The sequence below is a fragment of the Diuraphis noxia genome, unplaced genomic scaffold (assembly GCF_037042655.1).
Source record: "Diuraphis noxia isolate RWA-SAM2 unplaced genomic scaffold, SU_Dnox_SAM2 contig0004, whole genome shotgun sequence".
NCBI lineage: Eukaryota > Metazoa > Arthropoda > Insecta > Hemiptera > Aphididae > Diuraphis > Diuraphis noxia.
The window spans coordinates 8,495,106-8,517,206 of NW_028301714.1; the positions used below are offsets into that span (position 1 = coordinate 8,495,106).

At 30.1% G+C, this 22,101-nt stretch overlaps 1 protein-coding gene across 50 annotated transcripts in view; it reads left to right on the forward strand.

Annotated features, from left to right (window-relative positions):
* The window catches only part of Dscam1 (Down syndrome cell adhesion molecule 1), a 64,464-nt gene that overhangs the window by 27,013 nt on the left and 15,350 nt on the right, over nucleotides 1–22,101 (forward strand). For 13 of the 50 annotated variants that reach the window (XM_089226070.1, XM_089226062.1, XM_089226043.1 and 10 more), the window contains exons 7-12: nucleotides 4,626–4,807; nucleotides 5,529–5,786; nucleotides 5,845–5,989; nucleotides 6,044–6,306; nucleotides 6,368–6,529; nucleotides 16,346–16,633. In XM_089226070.1, coding sequence (XP_089082196.1) covers nucleotides 4,626–4,807; nucleotides 5,529–5,786; nucleotides 5,845–5,989; nucleotides 6,044–6,306; nucleotides 6,368–6,529; nucleotides 16,346–16,633 — 1,298 coding nt within the window. Of the gene's footprint in view, nucleotides 1–641; nucleotides 766–1,174; nucleotides 1,299–2,425; nucleotides 2,550–2,720; nucleotides 2,851–4,625; nucleotides 4,808–5,528; nucleotides 5,787–5,844; nucleotides 5,990–6,043; nucleotides 6,307–6,367; nucleotides 6,530–8,371; nucleotides 8,669–12,004; nucleotides 12,293–13,076; nucleotides 13,365–13,646; nucleotides 13,935–14,170; nucleotides 14,459–14,831; nucleotides 15,120–16,345; nucleotides 16,634–18,456; nucleotides 18,745–21,019; nucleotides 21,320–22,101 lie in introns of all 50 variants that reach the window. The other 37 variants (XM_089226044.1, XM_089226059.1, XM_089226067.1 and 34 more) reach the window with 17 other exon arrangements.

Sequence of the window (22,101 nt, forward strand, 5' to 3'; positions counted from 1 at the left end):
CATAAATATACATAGGCTTATCATTGAGCTAATATATAATTTTTAACATTGTGGAATAACATTATTTTTAGGAATTATGTTTTGATCTGATAAAATAACTCCTCTTTAGACACTGTTGGTGTTAAAGCCCCTACTGCACCAGATGATAAAAGCAGAACAATCATACGCCATTCAGGGCAATATATAACACTTTTTTGCCAGACTCAGGCTTTTCCTATACCGTCTTTCAGGTCGGTAGTATTTAAAAAATATTTATTTTTTTAATGTATAGCAATTTTTTTTTTTAAAGTACCAATGCAAAAAAAATATAGATATATTTTAGGCTTTGACTAAAGTTAGATGAGGTGTAACAAAATACATTAATAATATATAATAATAATATAATATCAATTTACTAGTTAATTTAAGACAGATTTAATTATACTAGATTAATTTAAATCTATTTTTAAACTGTATAATACAGAACCTTTGGGTGCCAAACCTCCATCATTAGCTTTGGATGAAAAAAGTCGTTTTGCATTTAGATATGTGAATGAAGACGTGTCGTTGTGGTGTCAACTACAAGCGTACCCTATACCCGCATACAGGTTCGTTTAGTTGGGCTTAAAATTATTATTAAATGAGTATCCAAACAATTCCAGAACCTGTTGGTGTTAAAAAACCCACATTTGCAAGTGATGATAAAATTCATTCTTTTGAACGAGTACAATATTCTAACATAGCTCTTTTATGTGAAGTCCAAGCATACCCAATTGCAACTATACGGTATAGTAATTGATTATAATATTAGTCACAATAAAAAAATTGTATTCTTCATAAGAGTATATTTATTTATTAGAATCACATTAGTTTGCCAACTCAAAGCATAAAAAAAGGTTATAATTATTTATTAAATGTATAATAAAACAGATTATATATATATATACTTATATAAATTACACAACCTTAGTCCTCAAATAAACCTTTTCCACAACAAATAATGAAATATAAAATTATAGTAATTTGTTTTTATAATGTTAAAATAATTAAAATTCCAACTACACTTAGACCAATGTTGTTAACCTGTATAAATAAAGTTTATTTAGCTGTATTTAAAACAATTTTTTTTTTTTTTTTTTGAAGTTCATAACTATAATAAATTTGTATTATTTTATCTGTTACAAATATTATTCAGAACCAATTGGGATGAAATCTCCTAGTTTTTCAACTGATACGAAAATTTCAGCATACATTCGATCATTAAATACTAATATTGGTCTACAGTGTCAAGCCCAAGGTTTCCCAGTTCCTAATTTTCGGTAAATATTACTCAAATCTGTTATTAGATAAATTATTTTTCTATTTAATAACACTGCTCATATTAAAAACTTAGTTTTGAAAACAGATAAAGGAAAATAAATGCATATATTGAATATGATACTATTAATTAACTATTCAAGGTAAATTGATTAATTGGGTTTAAGTATAATCATTGTAGCTATTTCATTGTCTACATTTTTTTTTGTTAAAATTAAGATTGCTTAAAAAACTTTAAAAAACATTATTCGCATTATTCATAGAATATTGGTTACTTTGTAATTTCATTTTCCCAATATTTAGGTATAATATTTAATTATTTTATTAATTAGGAGTATGACGTGGTGTTTTAAAATATTAACCACTATAAACCCAAAAATAATGTTTAAAATTATAAATTTATTTAGTATCTAAACTCTACAGTATTTTATACAGTAATAATATACAGGGTGTCTCGTGAGGATTTACCCATTGTTATATCTCCCAAAATAATGATGATATCAAAATTCTGTTTACTTTTTAATTTACTTTTGTATTATTAGTTTTATCAGTATTAAATAACATTGTAACATATTAATAAATAAATAGGTAGGTAATAAGAAGATCTAAAGAAATCCTTAATAGACCCCAAACCCCATGTTTTTAGCACTCGCTTGTCACATACACCTTCACAAAAAATTATATTTGTGTATTATCAATTATCATTACCTATAAATTTGAATGAGTTGATGAATCATATTTAAAATAGGTATAATAATTAAACCATTCTAAGGAGCTCGGTTTATTACGTTACAGAACTATTAAAATAATAAATGATTAGGTACAGTAAAAATGTATAACTTACTTTATTTTACAGTTTTTAATCGCAATACCCAAAGTTTTAAAGGTTATAAAAAGTACTTAAAAAAAATAAAAAAATGAACTATTATTTAAACTTATGATTTCTTTAACACGTTTTTGACTAATGATTTTTAATTTCCCTTTTATAATTTTTTTTTCCTTGTGGTTACAATGTTTTTAAGTAATATACCTATTTGAAATTATTTCAATGTGTACGATACTACCATCAAATACAGTGCACATCAAATAAATAAAAATATTAAACCAAATGAATGGTTTTTTTGAACAGATCCAATAGGAACAATGATTCCTAAAGTACCAACAAAATCAAAATTTGACCATGTTGACGGGGTTTTTGGACAAAATATTGTATTATCATGTGAAACTCAAGGTCATCCAGTACCTGTTTTCAGGTAGATTTATAGAACTAAATTGTATCACTAACTATAAACTAATTTTAAAATGACAACAAATAATAATGTATTAATTATATTTCGGGCTTCATTAAGATATTGATGACAACTATATTTATTTCATCAGATAATTTCTTTATATTCTCATATCCATACATGTCATTTTCTTAGATCCCCAAACAAGTATTTCACCAAAAATTAAAAAAGAAGAACTTGCCATTTTAATTGGAAAACCATTTTTGATTGAAACTCATATAACAATGGTTTGTTCAGCTCAGGGATTCCCTGTTCCTTATTTTCGGTATGTAAACTGAGTATAATATTTGTGTGTGGTGTAACCAATATATGGTTAAGTGAAATGCCAATCACTGTATTATCACATTTAAATTCTATATTTTACATTAGATTCTCTGCAATTTAATATGTATATTGTATAAATAATTAGGGTTAACCCTACGCCTAAACAAAAAATTATATTATATTTATGTATTAATTAAATAGCGAGATTATATTGAGCTTATAAAACTAAAAAAAACCTAACATTTTGGTTTTTGTAATCTTTAATTTTATTTTTATTTCCTATTCTATAAAAATCACTTCGTTTAAATAAATTTACAGAACCTACAGGAAATTTATCTCCAAAAGCTCCTGGTGAAAAATATGAAGGAGGAAAATTAATAACAACAGGTTTTAAAAAAAATGTCTTTATTGTTTGCAATGTGATTGGGTTTCCCATTCCTATATTTCGGTATGTAATAATATTTATTTTAAAAGGGTACCTATAAAATAGTTGAAATTAGTCTTGGTACTATTAAGAGCAATATTACATATTGTACAAATTCTTCTAAAATCCATGTGTTTTAATGTGTTCATAATTATTTGATTGGGGTTCCCTTTCCTAATATTTCATACATAAAAATATTCAAATAAAAAGCCCAAAATTACAGAACCACGTTCAAATATTGCTGGAAAAGTTTCTAAAGAACGTTTTGAAGGTAATCATTTTATTGCTAATGGACAAGCCGTACTCTTGTGCCCTGGTCAAGGTTTTCCCATTCCCAAATATGAGTAAGTTATAAATTGTGTTCAAATATACTTTATGTCTTTATTTCTATTCAAATGTTCAGTGATAAATTGGTAATTATCCTACTGGAGTGGTAGAGTTACAAGCAGAAGTTCTTAATCGAATAATTCACATAAAATATGTAAGTGACTAGTGTTTGATATAATTCAGCAGTTCTATCCCATTCAAGAATACCCAGTTCCTTAAGTCTATGTTGTGTAGTGATTGATATTTGATACTTATTCTTTTAAGTAATTCAGTTGGCAAATGGAAATTTATATAAAATATAGGTATTAACAGACATTACACAATATGTAGGTTTATAAAAAAATGTATGAGATTTCTCCACATTTAATATTTATTTTGTTTTATTTAATAGTGTATGATTGTTACATTTCAATAATGCAAACAAATAATTTTTATTTAAAAAAAAAATAGTAATATAAACTTGTTTGTAATTATCGGTTTATTTATTCTATAAATTAAAAATTGATAAATTATGTTTATTATTTTACATTTTTTAACCGTAATGATCACACAAATCAAAATTCTAACTAAGTTAATTTTGTATAATTGTCAAGCTGTCGTTGTCTCTGACTTAGCTAAAAAAAAAAAAATGAAAAAAACCAAGTTAATGAATTTTATTTATTTATTTAGATAATTTTAATTTTAACATATTAAGTTTTAAAAAAAACTTATATTAATTATTTATAAAAGTTTTTAATAAATTATCATAATTCTAAATACCTAAAAGTTCATATCAATATTAATCTTAATTATTAATTTGTGTGAAAAATCCATTTCAAACCAATATTTTATAAACTGCCCTTTTTTATTTAAACAAGAAAGAAATGTGACTTTTAAATATTTACCAATTACTAATTTAAATATTTTAAAATTTAAAACCAGAATTCAATCAATATTAATCAGTTAATTTTTTTAAAAAGTCACACTTCTAAAATATACTATGATACAACACACAGTTATTTAATAATGTGTGTATTTGTGAACAGATGGTACAAGTTTATTGAAGGATCAAACAAAAAGCAAGCCGTGATATTGGATGATAGAATTAAACAAGTTTCTGGAACATTGATAATACGAGAAGCTAAGGTAGATGATTCAGGCAAATATTTGTGTGTTGTCAATAACTCTGTTGGTGGTGAAAGTGTAGAAACTGTACTGACAGTTACAGGTAAGTTTAGTTTTGAATTATATTTAACTTTTTAATTGCGTTTTTAAATTTTATTTTCATTGCATTCCGATATTTATAATTTAGTAAGCAAGTAAAAGTCCGGTATAATATTATATTATCAAAAAAAATCAATGATAATTATTATAATATATAAATAAATATAAAATAGAATTATATATTAAAATTATTTCTTAATCAAATTAAGTATTTATTATCGTCATATGAAATATAATATATTAATATTTAACAAAAAGTCGGAGATAAAAATAAGTCCTGTATAATATTATATTTAAAAAAAATTCAATGATAATAATAAATTATAATATATATAAAAATTCAATAATTTTAATTATCTAGGCCTTGTTCTGATATTATGACCAACTTTATCTAAAAATTCTACAAAATTCAATGATAATAATTATAATATATAAATAAATATAAAACAATAAAAATAATTAATCATACAAATAAAATATAATTATATATTAAAATTATTTCTTAATTAAATTAAGTATTAACTTTTCCTTTTACCTAATTATATGACGTACCTATATCGGACTTTTTATATCTCGGACTTTTTGACCACGGACTTTTTATACCTCGGACTTTTTAAACACGGACTTTTTTACTCGGACTTTTTTTCTTAGAATTTTTTTACCTCGGACTTTTTGGTAGTCTACCTTGAATATAATAATTAAAATGTATAACTTTTAAATTGCAGCTCCATTAAATGCAATTGTTGAACCTACCATTCAAACTGTGGATTTTGGACGACCTGCTACTCTGACTTGCAATTATGAAGGGAATCCAGTAAAAACTATTTCTTGGTTAAAGGATGGTAAACGGTTGAGTTCTCATGATGGAAGAGTATTAAGAATTGATTCTGTACGCAAGGAAGATAAAGGAATGTATCAGTGCTTTGTAAGGAATGAACAAGAGAGTGCTCAAGGAAGTGCTGAACTCAAATTAGGAGGAAGATGTATGTTGTCTTTTAATATAGGCTTTTTTATTTTTTTGATATTTTAATATTTCAACAGTTGAGCCACCCCATATCAAAGAATATTTTAATGATAACACTATGCAGCCAGGAGTCTCTTTGCACTTAAAATGTATTGCATCAGGAAATCCCACTCCTGAAATTAACTGGGAATTAGATTCCAAACGACTTAGCAGCACAGAAAGGTCCGTAGAAGGAAAATTTTAATAAATTGTATTCTACTTAATTAGTATGTTTAGGCTTCGTATTGGGCAACATATTACAATGGCAGGAGAAGTAGTTTCGTATCTCAATATCTCATCAGTTCACACTAATGATGGAGGTCACTATAGATGTGTAGCCGTATCTAAAGTTGGTACTGCTGAACATACTGCACATCTCAATGTTTACGGTCTTCCTTTTATTAGACCGATGGATAAGAAAAATATAGTGTCAGGAGAGAACCTTTTTGTTACTTGCCCAGTTGCTGGATACCCATTGGAATCGATCACTTGGGAAAGAGGTAAATACACTAAATACGCTATTAATCAATATTCAACATACTATGTTAATTTAATTATTAGATAATCGACAGCTTCCTATTAACCGTAAACAAAAAGTATTCCCAAATGGCACTTTGATTATTGAAAATGTTGAAAGATCTTCAGATCAGGCTACTTATACATGTGTTGCTCGAAATGCCCAAGGACATACTGCTAAAGGAAATCTAGAAGTGCAAGTGATGGGTATGTTAAATTGTTAACATTTTTTTACTAATTGTATACATCATTTACTCTATCTGTTCTTCATATCTATTAAAAAGAACTTTTTTTACTATACAATTTTTATATTTGATGAATTTTAAATTTCATTTTGGATTTGTATTTTATATTAATTTTTTTAAACAATTTAAAGTCACTTTGTTATATTTTTACAAATCAAGTCACCAAACTTAAGGTCACAATTTTTTTTTTCATCCAACATAACTTGAGTAAAAGCATTTTAAAGAATAAAACAACAAAACCTATTTGAGAACAAAATTAAAAATGCTTGATGGTAAAATAACTATTTAAATATGAAAAATAGATTTTAGAGTATAATTTATTGTTTCAGAAATTGTAATAATTATCTTTAACTTATAAAAACAAAATAATTTATAGGGTATGAAAATATATGAAAGTGGATCTTTCGCTTTCATTAAAAATGTATGATTCATTAATAATAATTAATGATTCCTAGTTAATTTATTGTAGATGTATTATACAGTTAGTACTTTCCAAAACACTAAAATTTAAATAAATACTATACATTTTTATTTTTGATATACCGAATAATAATATACAATAGAAATAAAAAAAAAACTCATATCAATATGAATTATTGTATATATTTAAAAAATGAAATAGTGGAATTTTTGTAGGTTTAATATCAATACATACATTATATTATTAAGTTTAAATTAATAAATTATAATTTCATAATTTGACGATAATCCAATTAAGTAAGTCTTAACACTATTAGTTTATTTTTTTACATCCAGGTAAGTGAATTTTGATTGTTTCATAAAATTAATCCAATAAGGTACAAAGTTTATAATGATTCTGATGATATAACGGGCACAATATACAATATGATTTTAGTTCCGCCTGTTATATTACCTTTTGCATTTGATGGAGAAACCAATGCTGGTGATAATGCCCAGTTAACTTGTCATGTGAGCAAAGGTGATATGCCACTTGAATTATTTTGGACATTTTTGGATGTCAACAATCATTCAGTTCCACTTCCTGAACTTACTACTATAAATAGGATAGGAAAGAAAATAGCTGTACTTGAGATACCTGTGGTGACACAGTTTCATCGTGGTACATATGTGTGTACCGCAAATAATCGAGCAGATCGAGTTTCACAATCTGCTGTTTTATCTGTGAATGGTAAACAATTAAGGAGGAAAAATAAAAAAAATAATGTACCTAGCATGTCTGCTGTACTTACTTACTCTTAACTGTTGGCAATATGGCACTAAAAGTTATTTTTTTAGATCAAAACAATACATAATTCCTCTTCATATTTTTCCTACAATATTAAAAACAATATACTTGTTATTAGAACCACCATCAATGAAACCATTTTCGTTCGAGGGTGAATCGAATGTTGGTGAAACTGCTCAGCTCACTTGTCATGTAATAAAAGGTGACACACCATTAGAAATAACATGGGTGTTTCAAGGCCCAGATGGTCGTATACAACCTATGCCACAACCAATAATAGAAAATAGAATTGGAAAAAAAATAACAATGTTAGAAATACCTACAGTAACAGAATATCATCGAGGAAGCTACTCATGTATAGCAAAAAATAGAGCAGGAGTTGTCAATCAAACTGCTCTGTTGATGGTTAATGGTATACGGAGTAGCATATTTTGAAAATTCAACTGTAACAACATTAGCACTAGCACATTATGCTTCTTATTTATATAATTCCCATTTCCCATGCATTCTTAACAATAATTGAACAATTATGTTATAATACTCAATGCTAAATATAACTTTTGATTTATTCATGAAATCTTTTCTCGCAATTTTTAGTACCCCCTTCAATAATGCCTTTTTCTGTTGATGGCGAGTTAAGTGTTGGTGATAACGCTCAATTAACATGTCATGTAGCACGAGGTGATATGCCAATTAACATATCTTGGACATTTCATAGTGCTGATGGTGGAACCGTGGGATCATTGCCTGAACCTATATTGCTTAATCGAATAGGGAAAAAAATTGTCATGCTAGAAATACCCTCAGTAACTGAATATCATAGAGGCTTTTATACATGCATAGCAACAAATCGAGCTGGTGTTATCGAACATACAGCAGAATTAATGGTCAACGGTAAAGATCTGCACAAAAGTAATATTATTAAGCTTCTAGCACATCTGCATGTCCAGATTATTGTTGCCTTGTTAGGTATTAAAGTTTTTTCCGTCCTATTATTATATTTATACCATAAAATTATTTCAATAAATTTGTTCGTATTTTCAAAGAATATTGTTTATAAAAATCTTCTTTTTGGAAAAACTATTTAATTATGAGTTTTAAAATGATTATATATCAAAGAATTGTGGTTAATTATTAGTTATTAATAATATATAAAATTAATATCCTCTTAGACAAATTAAAATCTTTTAACAATCATCTAAGATCCTTGATAATTCAAAACATAATGAGAACAAACTATTTAAGTACTGTTTTTCAACTAAAAAAATGTTTGAATTACTAGGGTACAGAATACTATTTTTTTTTTTTTTATTATATACTTTAGATATAATACAGTTTGTACTTTTATTGAATTTTTTAACTACTGTTGCAGTTGAAAAAAAAATCCATACCTGTCTTTTAAATTAGATTTTGAAACCCTCATCATTAATGACTGTTAAAAATTATCTGGATTGTTTGCTCAATATTATTGGATTTATTAATAATAATATAATATAGTGAGACAATTTTTCAGAGTATGTAAAAAAAACTATTTAATCATTTAAAAATCAATTAAATATTTTATAATTATTCTTTATTACCAACAATTTTGTCATTTTTAATCGACTTCAATGTTATTCCTGTTTTCAAATATTTCAGTATCAGTGTATCACGTCCAATATTGATATTAAGACATATTTAAGGTATAAACATTAAATCAAGACTTTTCTTCAATATTCTGTGATTTCTAAATATTATTTTGGTTTTGCTATATTTTTATTGAATTTAGTGGATATGCCTCAATTTTTAACTTCCTGAGGTGTAAAATATTTACAGTACTTCCACGCATCAGACCATTTGAGTTTGAATCAGCAGTATTCGCTGGTGAACCGGTGCAACTAACATGTTTTGTCACTAAGGGCGATAAGCCATTGCGAATATCATGGTATTTACACAGCAGAGAATTGACATCTCAAACTGGAATTACAACTAACACAATGGGAGATAGAGCAAGTAGTTTATCTATTGCTTCTGCTGGTCTTTCCAATGCTGGAAATTATACTTGTGTAGCTCAAAATGCCGTTGGAATGGATTATTATTCTGCATATTTGGAAGTGAATGGTATAAAATCGGATATTGATTTTTTATTCAAAATCTTTGTAACAAGTTAAAAGCTTTCTTTCATTGTTTATTTGGAACCACTATAATAATTTTGATGCAACTGATTAAGGCATTTGGATTTTGATGTTCTTGTAGTTAGTTTGTGAAATACCTATGCAAAATATTCCTTCATTATTTATTCCCATACATTTATTTTGTGATACTATTTATTTTATAATTAATATAATCTTAAAAGAGAATACTTATACGAACAATTATCTAATTTGTTAAAGGCTATTTTAACTTTGATCAATTACTCTTAATTAGTTGTGGATGTTAGATTATCAGTTTAAAATAATAAGACAACACATTGAAAATTCTAGTACCTCCACGTATCAGGCCATTTGAATTTGAGTCGGCTGTCTATGCTGGTGAACCAGTTCAGTTGACTTGTTTAGTGACAAAAGGTGATAAACCTTTAAGGATATCATGGTACTTGCAAAGCAAAGAATTAACAATTCCTCAAACTGGTATAGTAACTAATTATTTGGGTGATCGAGCCAATAGTTTGTCAATTTCCTCGGCTGGTATTTCCAATCGTGGAAATTATACGTGTGTAGCTCAAAATGCTGTTGGAATGGACTCGTATTCTGCATATTTGGAAGTAAATGGTACAATATAGAATGTTATGAAATAATTAATTGTATTCCTATAAACATTAAGTAATTTATTTACATTTATGCTTATCGCAATACATGTATTATTCATTCTTAATTTCCTTATAATTTCTGTTAGAGTATCTACCTATATTCCTTATAATCCTATTATTAATCATACAAATTATGAACAGTAATTATTGATAAAATTATCAATGTTTATAATATTATATTATACTCATGTAAGTTTGTAATAGAAATTAGTTATTAAAATCATGATACTCTTAGCTGAAATTGATTTTAACGGTTTCCAGTGCCTCCTCGAATAAGACCGTTTGAATTTGAATCAGCAGTTTTTGCTGGTGAACCAGTACAAATAACGTGTCTTGTGACTAAAGGCGATAAGCCTTTAAGAATATCATGGTATTTCCACACCACAGAACTTACGTCATCTCAGACTGGAGTTTTTACAAGCTCTATGGGTGATAGATCAAATATTTTATCTATTCCTTCTGCTGGTCTTCCTAATGGTGGAAATTATACATGTGTGGCACAAAATGCCGTAGGAATGGATTATTATTCTGCATATTTGGAAGTGAATGGTACAATATTATTAGGTTTAAATAAAAATGTTAGTTATTGTATGATTATATAACTTAATGACGGCATATATTATAGTTAGTAGTTTGTTTTTCAATGGATAATGGCCACACTATTTTCCTTCTTATCCTTTATAAAAATACTAAGTTAACAAGAAATTTACAACACTAAAAATTTTTTATTAAACTTAGGCTTCTTAGTCCATTGCAGTACAGAATATTTGGTTATGTATCCCAGTTAAAATGATTAAAATTATAATTGTTGAGTTATTTTGTATTGCAGATATAGGATAATTTGTTGTTGAACAATATAAGATAATAAATATTATCAATATTATATAGACAAATTATGAATTATTTATAGCACAAATGCACAATATCTGAGCATTTGTATTTAGTTAGGTACCTATTGTCGATGAGCATTCTTGTTAAGTATTCAAACACTTAATTAGTAGGTTTTTTTTTCAAACAACATGATTATTCTGTTGTTAATAGGTACATATTAAATTATTTAAACTTTATAATTTTTAATTATACTGACACACTGCGCAATTTTGTTTATTGCCATAATTTATTATTATTAACAACTCACTTAAACATTAGTAGCTATTTCTAATAATAATACCTATTAAAATATTTAGAAAATAAGTACTTGTCCGTCTAATACTTTAATGTATGTTATCTTTTAACTTTCAAAATATAAACCAAATTATGTATACTAAAAAAAAAAATCTTATTTTAAATTCAATACATTTAAATAGTATTCCTAACAAGATGGAGAATTATTCAAAAGTAAATTGTTTTTTATATTTATTTATATATATGAGAAGACTGATGAATCTATTATAATATATTTAGAAATCATTATCTTGATAAATTTTTTGAACGATTTACAGTATGCCCAAAAATCTTACCATTTTCATTTGGTGAAACACCAAGCAATGCTGGTGATTCAGTGCAAGTCGTCTGCACTGTTGTTAAAGGTGATAAACCTTTACGTATTAGTTGGAATTTTTATGGGGAAGAATTATCGTCTAATATGGGTATTACAACAACGCCTGTAAGTGATTCGATGAATGTCTTATCTATACCTTCTGTGGGGACTACAAATCGAGGAAACTATACTTGTGTATCTAAAAATTCAGCTGGATATGACTCGTATACAGCTCAACTGTTGGTTAATGGTAGCATTTTTAAATAAAATTAGTATGCTTACTGTAGATGATGCAGCACTCCTCTTCCAATAGATGTCTATCCTTGAGGTAACTTGACAATAAGTTTACTTCATTTTTTTTCGTCAATTTATTAAAGAAGTAGTAGAGTAATCACCTAAATATTCAAAATTATAAATATCTTTTTTTTTATCCGGTGGTAGAATCATAAATCGGTTTCGTTGATCATCATTACTATAACATTCAAGTTATAATAAATTAACACGTACGTTTGCAGTTCGACCACAAATCTTGCCATTTTCATTTGGAGATAATCCCAATAATGCAGGTGATAAAGTTCAAGTTGGATGTACGGTTGCAAAAGGTGACCAACCGTTGCGTATAAATTGGAATTTTTATGGCGAAGAACTATCATCGAACATGGGCATTAGCACCATGGCTGTTGGAGATTCAATGAATGTTTTGTTTATTCCATCTGTTGCTCCTTCGAATCGAGGAAATTATACTTGTGTCGCAAAAAATCCTGCCGGATATGATTCATATACGGCTCAACTTTTGGTTAATGGTATACATTATACCTAAATTCTTTAGTCTATATTATAAACACACGCAACTTTCGTTTAGTAGTGCAACAGTTCTGAATCCTATTTAATCCTTTTATCGTTTGAAAAAATATATTAACAGTATATTTAGGTACCTACTAAATAAAACAACACAACTAAATGATACTATAATTTATTGAATTAGAATTGTAATGCTGAAAAAAAATGCGCACATATTTTTACTTTCTATATAGTGCGTCCAAAAATATTACCATTTTCTTTTGGTGATATACCTAGCAATGCTGGAAATACTGTTCAAGTTGCATGTACAGTCTCAGAAGGTGATAAACCGTTACGTATTAGCTGGAATTTTTATGGCGAAGAATTATCATCAAACATGGGTGTTAGTACTATGCCGGTTGGAGAATCGATGAACGCTTTGTTTATCTCATCTGTTGCTCCCTCAAACAGAGGAAACTACACTTGTGTGGCACAAAATTCAGCTGGGCTTGATTCATATACAACTCAACTTTTAGTTAACGGTATCCATTATTACTGGATTTTAACTATTTTTTATATGCGTATACCTATAGTGCAGCACTTGTTATCCTACCCCTATCCTGATACCGTTTAAAATTTAATTTATAAGTATTAAGCTTGCATTGAAAATATAACAATTTTTTCATTGAATAGTAAAACATATATAAATATATAATTATGTACCTACAATTAATAATATTTAATTTTAAAAATTATAAAAAAAAATGTAAAATGTAATATAAATAAGCCATTTGGCAATATTACCTATATATTAATTCTTGCAGTACGTCCTAAAATATTACCATTCTCTTTTGGTGATTTACCAACCAATGCTGGAAATCCTGTGCAAGTCGGGTGCACTGTTATGGAGGGTGATAAACCTTTACGTATTACTTGGAATTTTTATGGCGAAGAGTTATCATCTAACATGGGTGTTAGTACTATGCCCGTTGGTGATTCGATGAATGTTTTGATTATACCATCGGTGGCCCCTTCTAACCGCGGGAATTACACTTGTTTAGCAAAAAATTCAGCAGGAAATGATTCTTTTACTGCTCAGCTCTTAGTAAATGGTAGTGATTTTACTCCTCAATTTAGAGTAACTATTAGATTTACTATAATATGATATGCATATACTTTTACCTAACCTAAACCTGTAGTAATTATTTATTATTTATGCATTTATTTCCTCATTTAATTCTGTTAAATCATAGTTGAAAAATCCTTTAAAATTATTAAAAATAAAATTGATTTGGGTTATAGCACATGTCGAACATTTAAATTTATTACTAAGAAAAACCTATTTCAGTATTACCAAAAATCGTACCTTTTTCGTTTGGAGACGGGCCAGTAAATTCTGGCGAATCTATTCAAGTCGTGTGTTCGGTATCAAAGGGCGATCGTCCATTGTCAATAACTTGGAGTTTTTATGGTGAAGCGTTATCGTCCGATATGGGTGTGACCACACAAATGTTGGGAGATACGACTAATTTTTTGTCTATTCCTTCGGCTGGTCCTTCAAATCAAGGAAACTATACTTGCATCGCTAAGAACAATGCTGGACTTGACACGTATACTTCACAACTCGTGGTCTACGGTATTTAATATACAAACACAAAAAAAAAAAATGGGAATAATTTTCACGTAAAAAAACTAGCAGCATGGTTAATGCATAAAAGATTATCGTTTATCACGAAAACACTAACAATAGCACTGCAGCTTAATATTCCTATTATAATAACAATAATTAGAGGTATTCATTATAAATATTTATAATCGTATAAACCATTTCATATTAAGTATATTAGTTTAGACGTAAATGTGTCTTTATAGGTACTATCATACTATATAATACTAACTGTAAAACTGAATTAATATTCATATTCTCGCCATCACTCACCTCCTTACTTGTATTATATTTATTATTTATAAAAAATGGGTTTTTGGACGTTATTGGTAATAATTTTTAGTATTACCTAAAATTTTGCCGTTTTCCTTCGGAGACGGGCCCGTCAATGCCGGGGAGTCTGTCCAACTGTCTTGCTCGGTGGCCAAAGGCGATAAACCTATGTCGATAACTTGGAATTTTTACGGCGAAGAACTGTCTTCTCACATGGGTGTCACCACGCAAATGTTTGGTGACACGACGAATTTTTTATCGATTCCTTCAGTCAGTGGCTCGAATCGGGGAAATTACACTTGTGTCGCTAAAAACTCGGTTGGGCTTGACTCGTTTACATCTCAACTAATGGTCAATGGTACAATAATGAGTTATTTTTATATCCATCGCATGTCCCGTACATAGTAAACCATAATATTTTATTATTCTCAGCACAATGCATACAAAAGGTGGTTAGATTTGTTTCCTGTAATATATCCAACTTAACAAATATACGCAATATTGTCCTCGTGATAATAATTAACGTTTTATATATACATTTGATATTGTAGACTCTAGCATTATGAAACCTTACTATACTCTACTAGTTCATTGCATATATATTTTTATATCAATATCCTTTATCCAACGGTTATTAGAATTCGAAGACAATGTCGGTTTTTTTATTTTTTCCCCCGTAAAATAATAATGTAATATATTATCATCGGTGTATATATTTTTATGTTTGACAAACTTTTTCATCTGATCAGGTCGTTTTGTTTTTCAAAATTATTGTTTTCTGTATTTATAAATTATTATTTTATGGTTTTATAGTCTTACCACATATCGTCCCATTTTCTGTTGACGAGAAAGTAAGGTCTGGCGATAGCATACAGTTAAACTGTCACGTCTCGAAGGGGGATAAACCTCTAGAACTCAACTGGTTATTCAACGACGACGAGCTATCCTCGGAACTGGGCGTGACGACAACCAAGCTCGGTTCAAGTTCTAGTGTACTTACCATCGGTACCGTGTCTGCAGCACACACGGGGAAATATACATGTATAGCTTCTAATCGAATCGGATCTTATGACTATTCAACGTACATAAACGTCGATGGTACACGTTTTAATTTTAACAAAAGTTTTGCTTGTGGTTTATAGCTAGCATTGCTCCGTAATGATGTTACCCTTAATACTTAACGTCTGATATTTTATTTGTCATCTAACTTATTCATAGCTGATAATACTAGCATATGTACTGTTTATAGTTTTTACGTAACCGTTTAATCTAGATGACTCCTTAAATAATACCAATTATTTTGATCGATAAATTTGTAGGCTATAACACATAGGTACCGAATGTATACTCAAAGGTAACCGACACATAGGTTATGTGGATTCAAATTTCAAAGTATATAAAACATTGAGAAACATTGATAATAAATGAATGATTACCTACAAAACGTTAATTTCGGAAAACAATTGTTTAAAATTTTAAAATTACATATTTTACTTACATTATTGTTTAATATTGTCCACACTTATTACGTAATGTAAAATAATTGTCTTGCAATTTGTACACATGAACAATTCCATTTCAAAGTCCCTCCCAAGATGACGCCTTTTACATTCGGTGATGATATTCCCGAGGCCGGTGAAACGATTTCTATCCAGTGCACCGTGTCTTCCGGTGATATTCCCATCGAGTTCGCGTGGACGTTCAATGGTAAATCGACCAGTGACTTGGCTAATGTTTTCGTATCGAAAATCGGACGTCGAGTCAGTACGTTAACTGTGGAATCGCTGACGGAGAAGAACGTCGGAAACTATTCGTGTCTTGCCAGAAATATGGCTGGTGAAACAGGCCATACCGCGTCGTTGTACGTGAACGGTAACTACCCGCTGATAAAAATCCAGACGGCAGGGTCGTCGTAAATGTATATCATAAATCGGTACATAAACCTAGCATGCGCAATAGTATGGCAGAAATATTTATACAGATAATTTTCATCATATCGTTTGTGGACGATCCTTTTGATTACCTACTGCGAGGGTTACAATGATTTTGAATGAAAAACCTCTTTCTTTTTTTGTACTGTTGGTAGTTGTTTCAATATTTTTTTAAATCATTCGATCGGAAGAAAAATAACATTTTCTTAAGTTGTTGATACATTTAAATATATCAAATATACTAAATATAATATAATTTATCTAATATATAACTGCAAATTTAAAGATGAGTTAACAGAAACATTTTCAGGATTGAATCGCCCGGTGCTAATTTTCCACTATTCTATTAACTTTGAATTTTGATACTACTCATTGATAAATAAAAATAACAACTTTAATTACAATTCAAAGTTCATTTAATCGAAAAAAATGTTATTCTACTTCCGACTACGAAATCAAAAATATAGTAAAAATAAGTTTTATTATTTCAATAACTCACAAAATTCTGCTTAGTCCAATTAGTGTAGTCTTCGGTTAAATCGATCATCCCTTATATTACGCCTACTTCCCGACTTGTATAGAACATTTTTTGCAACGATACATTACTTAGTCATAAACATAATATTATGGAGCGATTCTTATATCGTAGAACACTCGGTATTCGTTAACTTGACATAACCTTAATTACCCTTAACGGATCAACTAGTAGTTAGACCAATAAAGACCGATACCTCGAATTTAATTTATTATATTATACCAACACGATTCCGCACTATATTTTTATGCAATGTTGACGTTAAATTTATTAGATCTTGTTATCATAAATTAATTTAAAAATAAAAAATGACGAAATTCCTACTAAAACCTAACCTAACCGATGGTTTCCCAAAAATGCCGAGAAAACGTGTCTAGTATCTTATAAAGTTATAGTACATAACATTAAATTAATAATTTGAAAGTAAATTAATAGTAGTAGGTAATAGTATTTTTTAAGTTTTTTAACTACTTATTATTGTCATGAAATAATAGTTTACTGTTCTTTTTATAAATAGTAGGTATATAGATGATAATACTAGTATCTTACGAAAAAACACGATATTTTAGTATTAAATTAAAAATTAATATGAAAGTTTCTACAAAATTTTTATTCCAAAATACATCTCTAATCATTATGAAATATAGTGTTTTGTTCAAAAGTGTTGTTTTCGAAACAGTCACTGTAGTCGTCTATACGAAAAACTATAGTACCTATGTGCCTATATATATGTTACAACAATATTTATGTTTTGTTTAGGTAGGTACCTACGTCATGTTTTTCGGTATGGCAACGTGGCATTTAAAACCATGCGGAATCGTGTGCATAAAATTATTATAATTTGAGGGAACGTGTATATATTGTTATGCAAATAAATGACTATTGATTATTGAAATCTACACGATTTCGCTATTTTGTGGAATCGTGTCGCAGCCGGGTTGAACAAATGAGGTTCGCTCGAACTCTTCTTAGGTTACGTTGGGTCGAAAAATATTGAGTGAAGAGTGAATCGATAGAAGACAATAATAATATGCAGTGCGCTATCACATGGTTACGCACATTAAAGTACACACACACATATGGGCATTATAATATTATTTTGTTTATGTTATTCTGATGGACTTACGGTGGTCCGTTTCTTTTTTTTTCTGTTCCTATCCGTCACCTATAATACACAATATTATTGTTGTTTATGTTTTTCATTGTTTTGTTGGTCTGTCCACCTGCAGTTTTGCCGAAAATAAAACCGTTCACGTTCGGTGACACGCCGGTGTTCGCCGGGCAGTCCGCTCAAGTGGCCTGTTCGGTTTCTGAGGGAGACTCTCCGCTCGAGTTGTCGTGGACATTTGACGGGCCCCGGGACGTGTTCGGTCTGGGCGTGTCCGTGCTGAACGTCGGCACGAAAACCAGTCTGTTGTCGATCGACAACACCGACTCCGTCCACAGGGGAAATTACACTTGCCGCGTTACGAATCGCGCAGGCCGCACGTCCTATACGGCCGGTTTGAACGTGCACGGTACCTACTCACACCTACCTCCTGCATACTTACGATTGGACCGCATTTCACCCGGGTGGCGGGTCGCTATACGTTTTTCAGCATGTGGCTAATAATAAAATACTTGTCAGCTGCAAGTTGCAACCATATACCTAATATATTGTATAAAATATTTAAATATACTATTATAATAAATAATATTATATTGAAGCTAACCTTAGACCGAACAACCCGCATAAGCCCTTATCATCTGCCCGTGGTTCGGGGCTGCAGTTGAACTTTTACCGTACTTGCAGTTTGTTTTACATTTCATCGATATTTCATTCCAACGACAATAATATATTACGTATAATACCTACCATCGTGATTATAGAGTCCAGATTCTTATGTATATTTTTTATACATTTATTTTTTGTTTTTTTTGTTTTGTTTTTAGGAGAAATTTAAAGTTTTCCACTTTGAATTAAATTTACCGGAGAATCCGATCCTGTTTTCCCTCATTTTCCTCAGTTCAGTAATTATTTAATTTAACGATTATTTGATTGGTCATTTCCTTCCCCTATATAAATGGTTTCCACCACCTACACTCTTCTTACAACGCGCGACCGCTATACCCTCAGAAACGCGGTATTTTATTAAGTTCAATTTTGAGCATTTATTTTTTAGCACGTATCAATCCCCGGGCTTTACAGTATAATTATAGGTAATTGTTTACTCATTGTTTACTTTTAAGAGTTTCCTTGAGGACCTATCATCATAACGAACATGAAACCTTATAGTCGTTTTTTTTACCGTTACGATTAGGATTTTTTTTTTTTAGTACCTCCTCGTATCGTCCCGTTCGCATTTGATGAGCCTATATATTCCGGCCAGTCTGCGCAAATCACATGCTTGGTGTCCGAAGGTGACGCCCCTTTGAATATATCCTGGTGGTTTCGCAAACCCGACGAGTCCGAACTGAGACCGTTGCCCAGTGGCATATCAGTGAACAAAATGGGTAGTAAATTGTCCATGCTATTCATTGAGTCCACGTCTTCATATTTTGCCGGAAATTACGCGTGTGTCGTTGACAATCGAGCCGGAAGTTCTAAACACACATCCGCGTTGAATGTCCACGGTAAAACGACGACTACCTATATTAGCCTGATATCTATACAGCTCCGCGGCTTGAATGAATGCTTTTTTGTAATTGGAATGCGTATAAGATCCGTTATATCTACCTATATATCATATAACAGGGATTGGCAACTAGCGGTCCACTCAGCGAGTTTGAAATCTATAAGAAAATGTGTACATAAAATATCTCATCACATAAAAAAAAGTGATTCGAATGTTATTTTCTTTGGTTTATTTCCATGATGCAAAAATATTTACGAATACATATTATTTAATTAATTATTATAAATTGAAAACAATAATAAAATCCGAAATTTTTATTTTAAATGTGTATCATAATAATGACGTAGGTCTCTATAACACAAAACAAATAATTAATCAATTACATTTAAATCCTTAGATTTTCAGTATGACATTTATTTTTATTTATGTTTTGAAAATGATTTCCATATACATATACGTAGGTATAATGAATCAAATAACTAAAATAATAATATGTTTTTATAATTTTTATAAGAAAATTAGCGAAAGAATAAAAATTAAAAATTCGCATTCAAATATACATTAAACGTAGATACAACCAACGAGCTTGGAAGGTTTTAAAACTGTCGCTTTGGTAAGTTTTTGGGTTGCCCGTCCCTGTTGTTGTTATATGATATACCATTATGTTATTGCGTCCAGCTGCAGTCTTTTCCGCGCGCGCGCATATCACTCTGTATTCACGACGCATAATCCGCGCTCTCGGTGTATATACACACATACACACTCAAAAACGTTGGTTTTCATCCCGTCCTCGACGCGTGAGTGGGCATTGATTTTTTTTGTTCTGTAAAATACGATTTTAATTTCGACCGTAAACCGTTTATTTTTTTTTCAAAATTCGCCATAATTTTTATTATTAGTTCCTTATGGTAGGCAGTCATTGCATCAAGGCGATCGGAAACTACAAAATCTCGTGCGAGATGATTTAAGTATAAATACCTACTTACTGGAAATATTTTGTTATTTGTATGTTCAAAATATAAAAACTATCTATCTATAAACAATATTTAGGTACTGCTAAAATTTAAAAAAAATCCACGGGGGGGAGGGGTGTCTGGAACCCTGAACCTCTACCACGGTTACGGCCTTGACTGCAGAGTGCACAGTACTGTATGACGGCCGACCGCTTGTGTTTCAGTTGCCCCCCGAATAGAGCCGTTCAGTTTCGGCGATCCCGTGTACGACGGACAGTCGACGCAGGTAACGTGCTTCGTTTCGGAGGGCGATCCGCCGTTAGACTTGTTCTGGACGTTCAGCGGCCGCGCCGGCCCGGCCGCCTCATCGCTCCGAGGCGGCGTTTCCGTTAACAAAATGGGAACCAAGGTGTCCATGCTTTACATCGACGCCGCCTCGTCGTCCCGTCACGCCGGCAACTATACGTGCGTCGCCCGCAACCGGGCCGGTCGCGCTGACCGCACGGCCACGTTAAACGTCCACGGTAAAACTGCACGGCGGTCACTATATTATACCAATCACCCTTACCGCGGTTACGTACGACCGGTTGCCATCCGCCTACTTATTGTTTAATAAAATATTATTATCATATATAGCATTATATAATACGATCTTTAGACAAATGTTTGTCCTCGATGGCTGCAGAATCCCGTTTTATTTGAACGTGTGCCCGCAGTTGTGCTTTTGTAGACGTTGTTTACGATATTATGATGACTTCATTTTCCATTTTTTCCCCTATCGTTTCGGGAAACACATCGCCACGGCCGTACTTTTCGAATTATGCTCACCCTCCCCAATCACTATACTATTACATGGTTGATTGACTTATTATATATTAAATATCTCTTAACGACTCTGCCTAGAAATACATTTATTTCGTTACGGATTGAGGTCCCATTTTGTTCTGCGACAAGAAATTTACTAGTCAAATCCGTTTAACACAATAGGTTTAGCTTAAATGCGTGTAGTTTTCATTAAAAACAATATACAATATTATATGTTTAATTTTATATATTTTTATTAAATCAACAATAAAATAGTTGTTGCGATAATTTTTCTCTCTCGAAGATCGATTAAATTGTCATAACATTTTCATGATATATTTCTAGTAATTATTTTTAAAAAACATAACTATCTGAATACACCTAATCTAATATGCTACATTATAGTTATTTATTCAACTTTAAAAAAAATATATTATTCTTTAATGGTAGAGGTAAACTAATATTTCTTGACAAGATTGCAATACAATTATTTTACATGAAT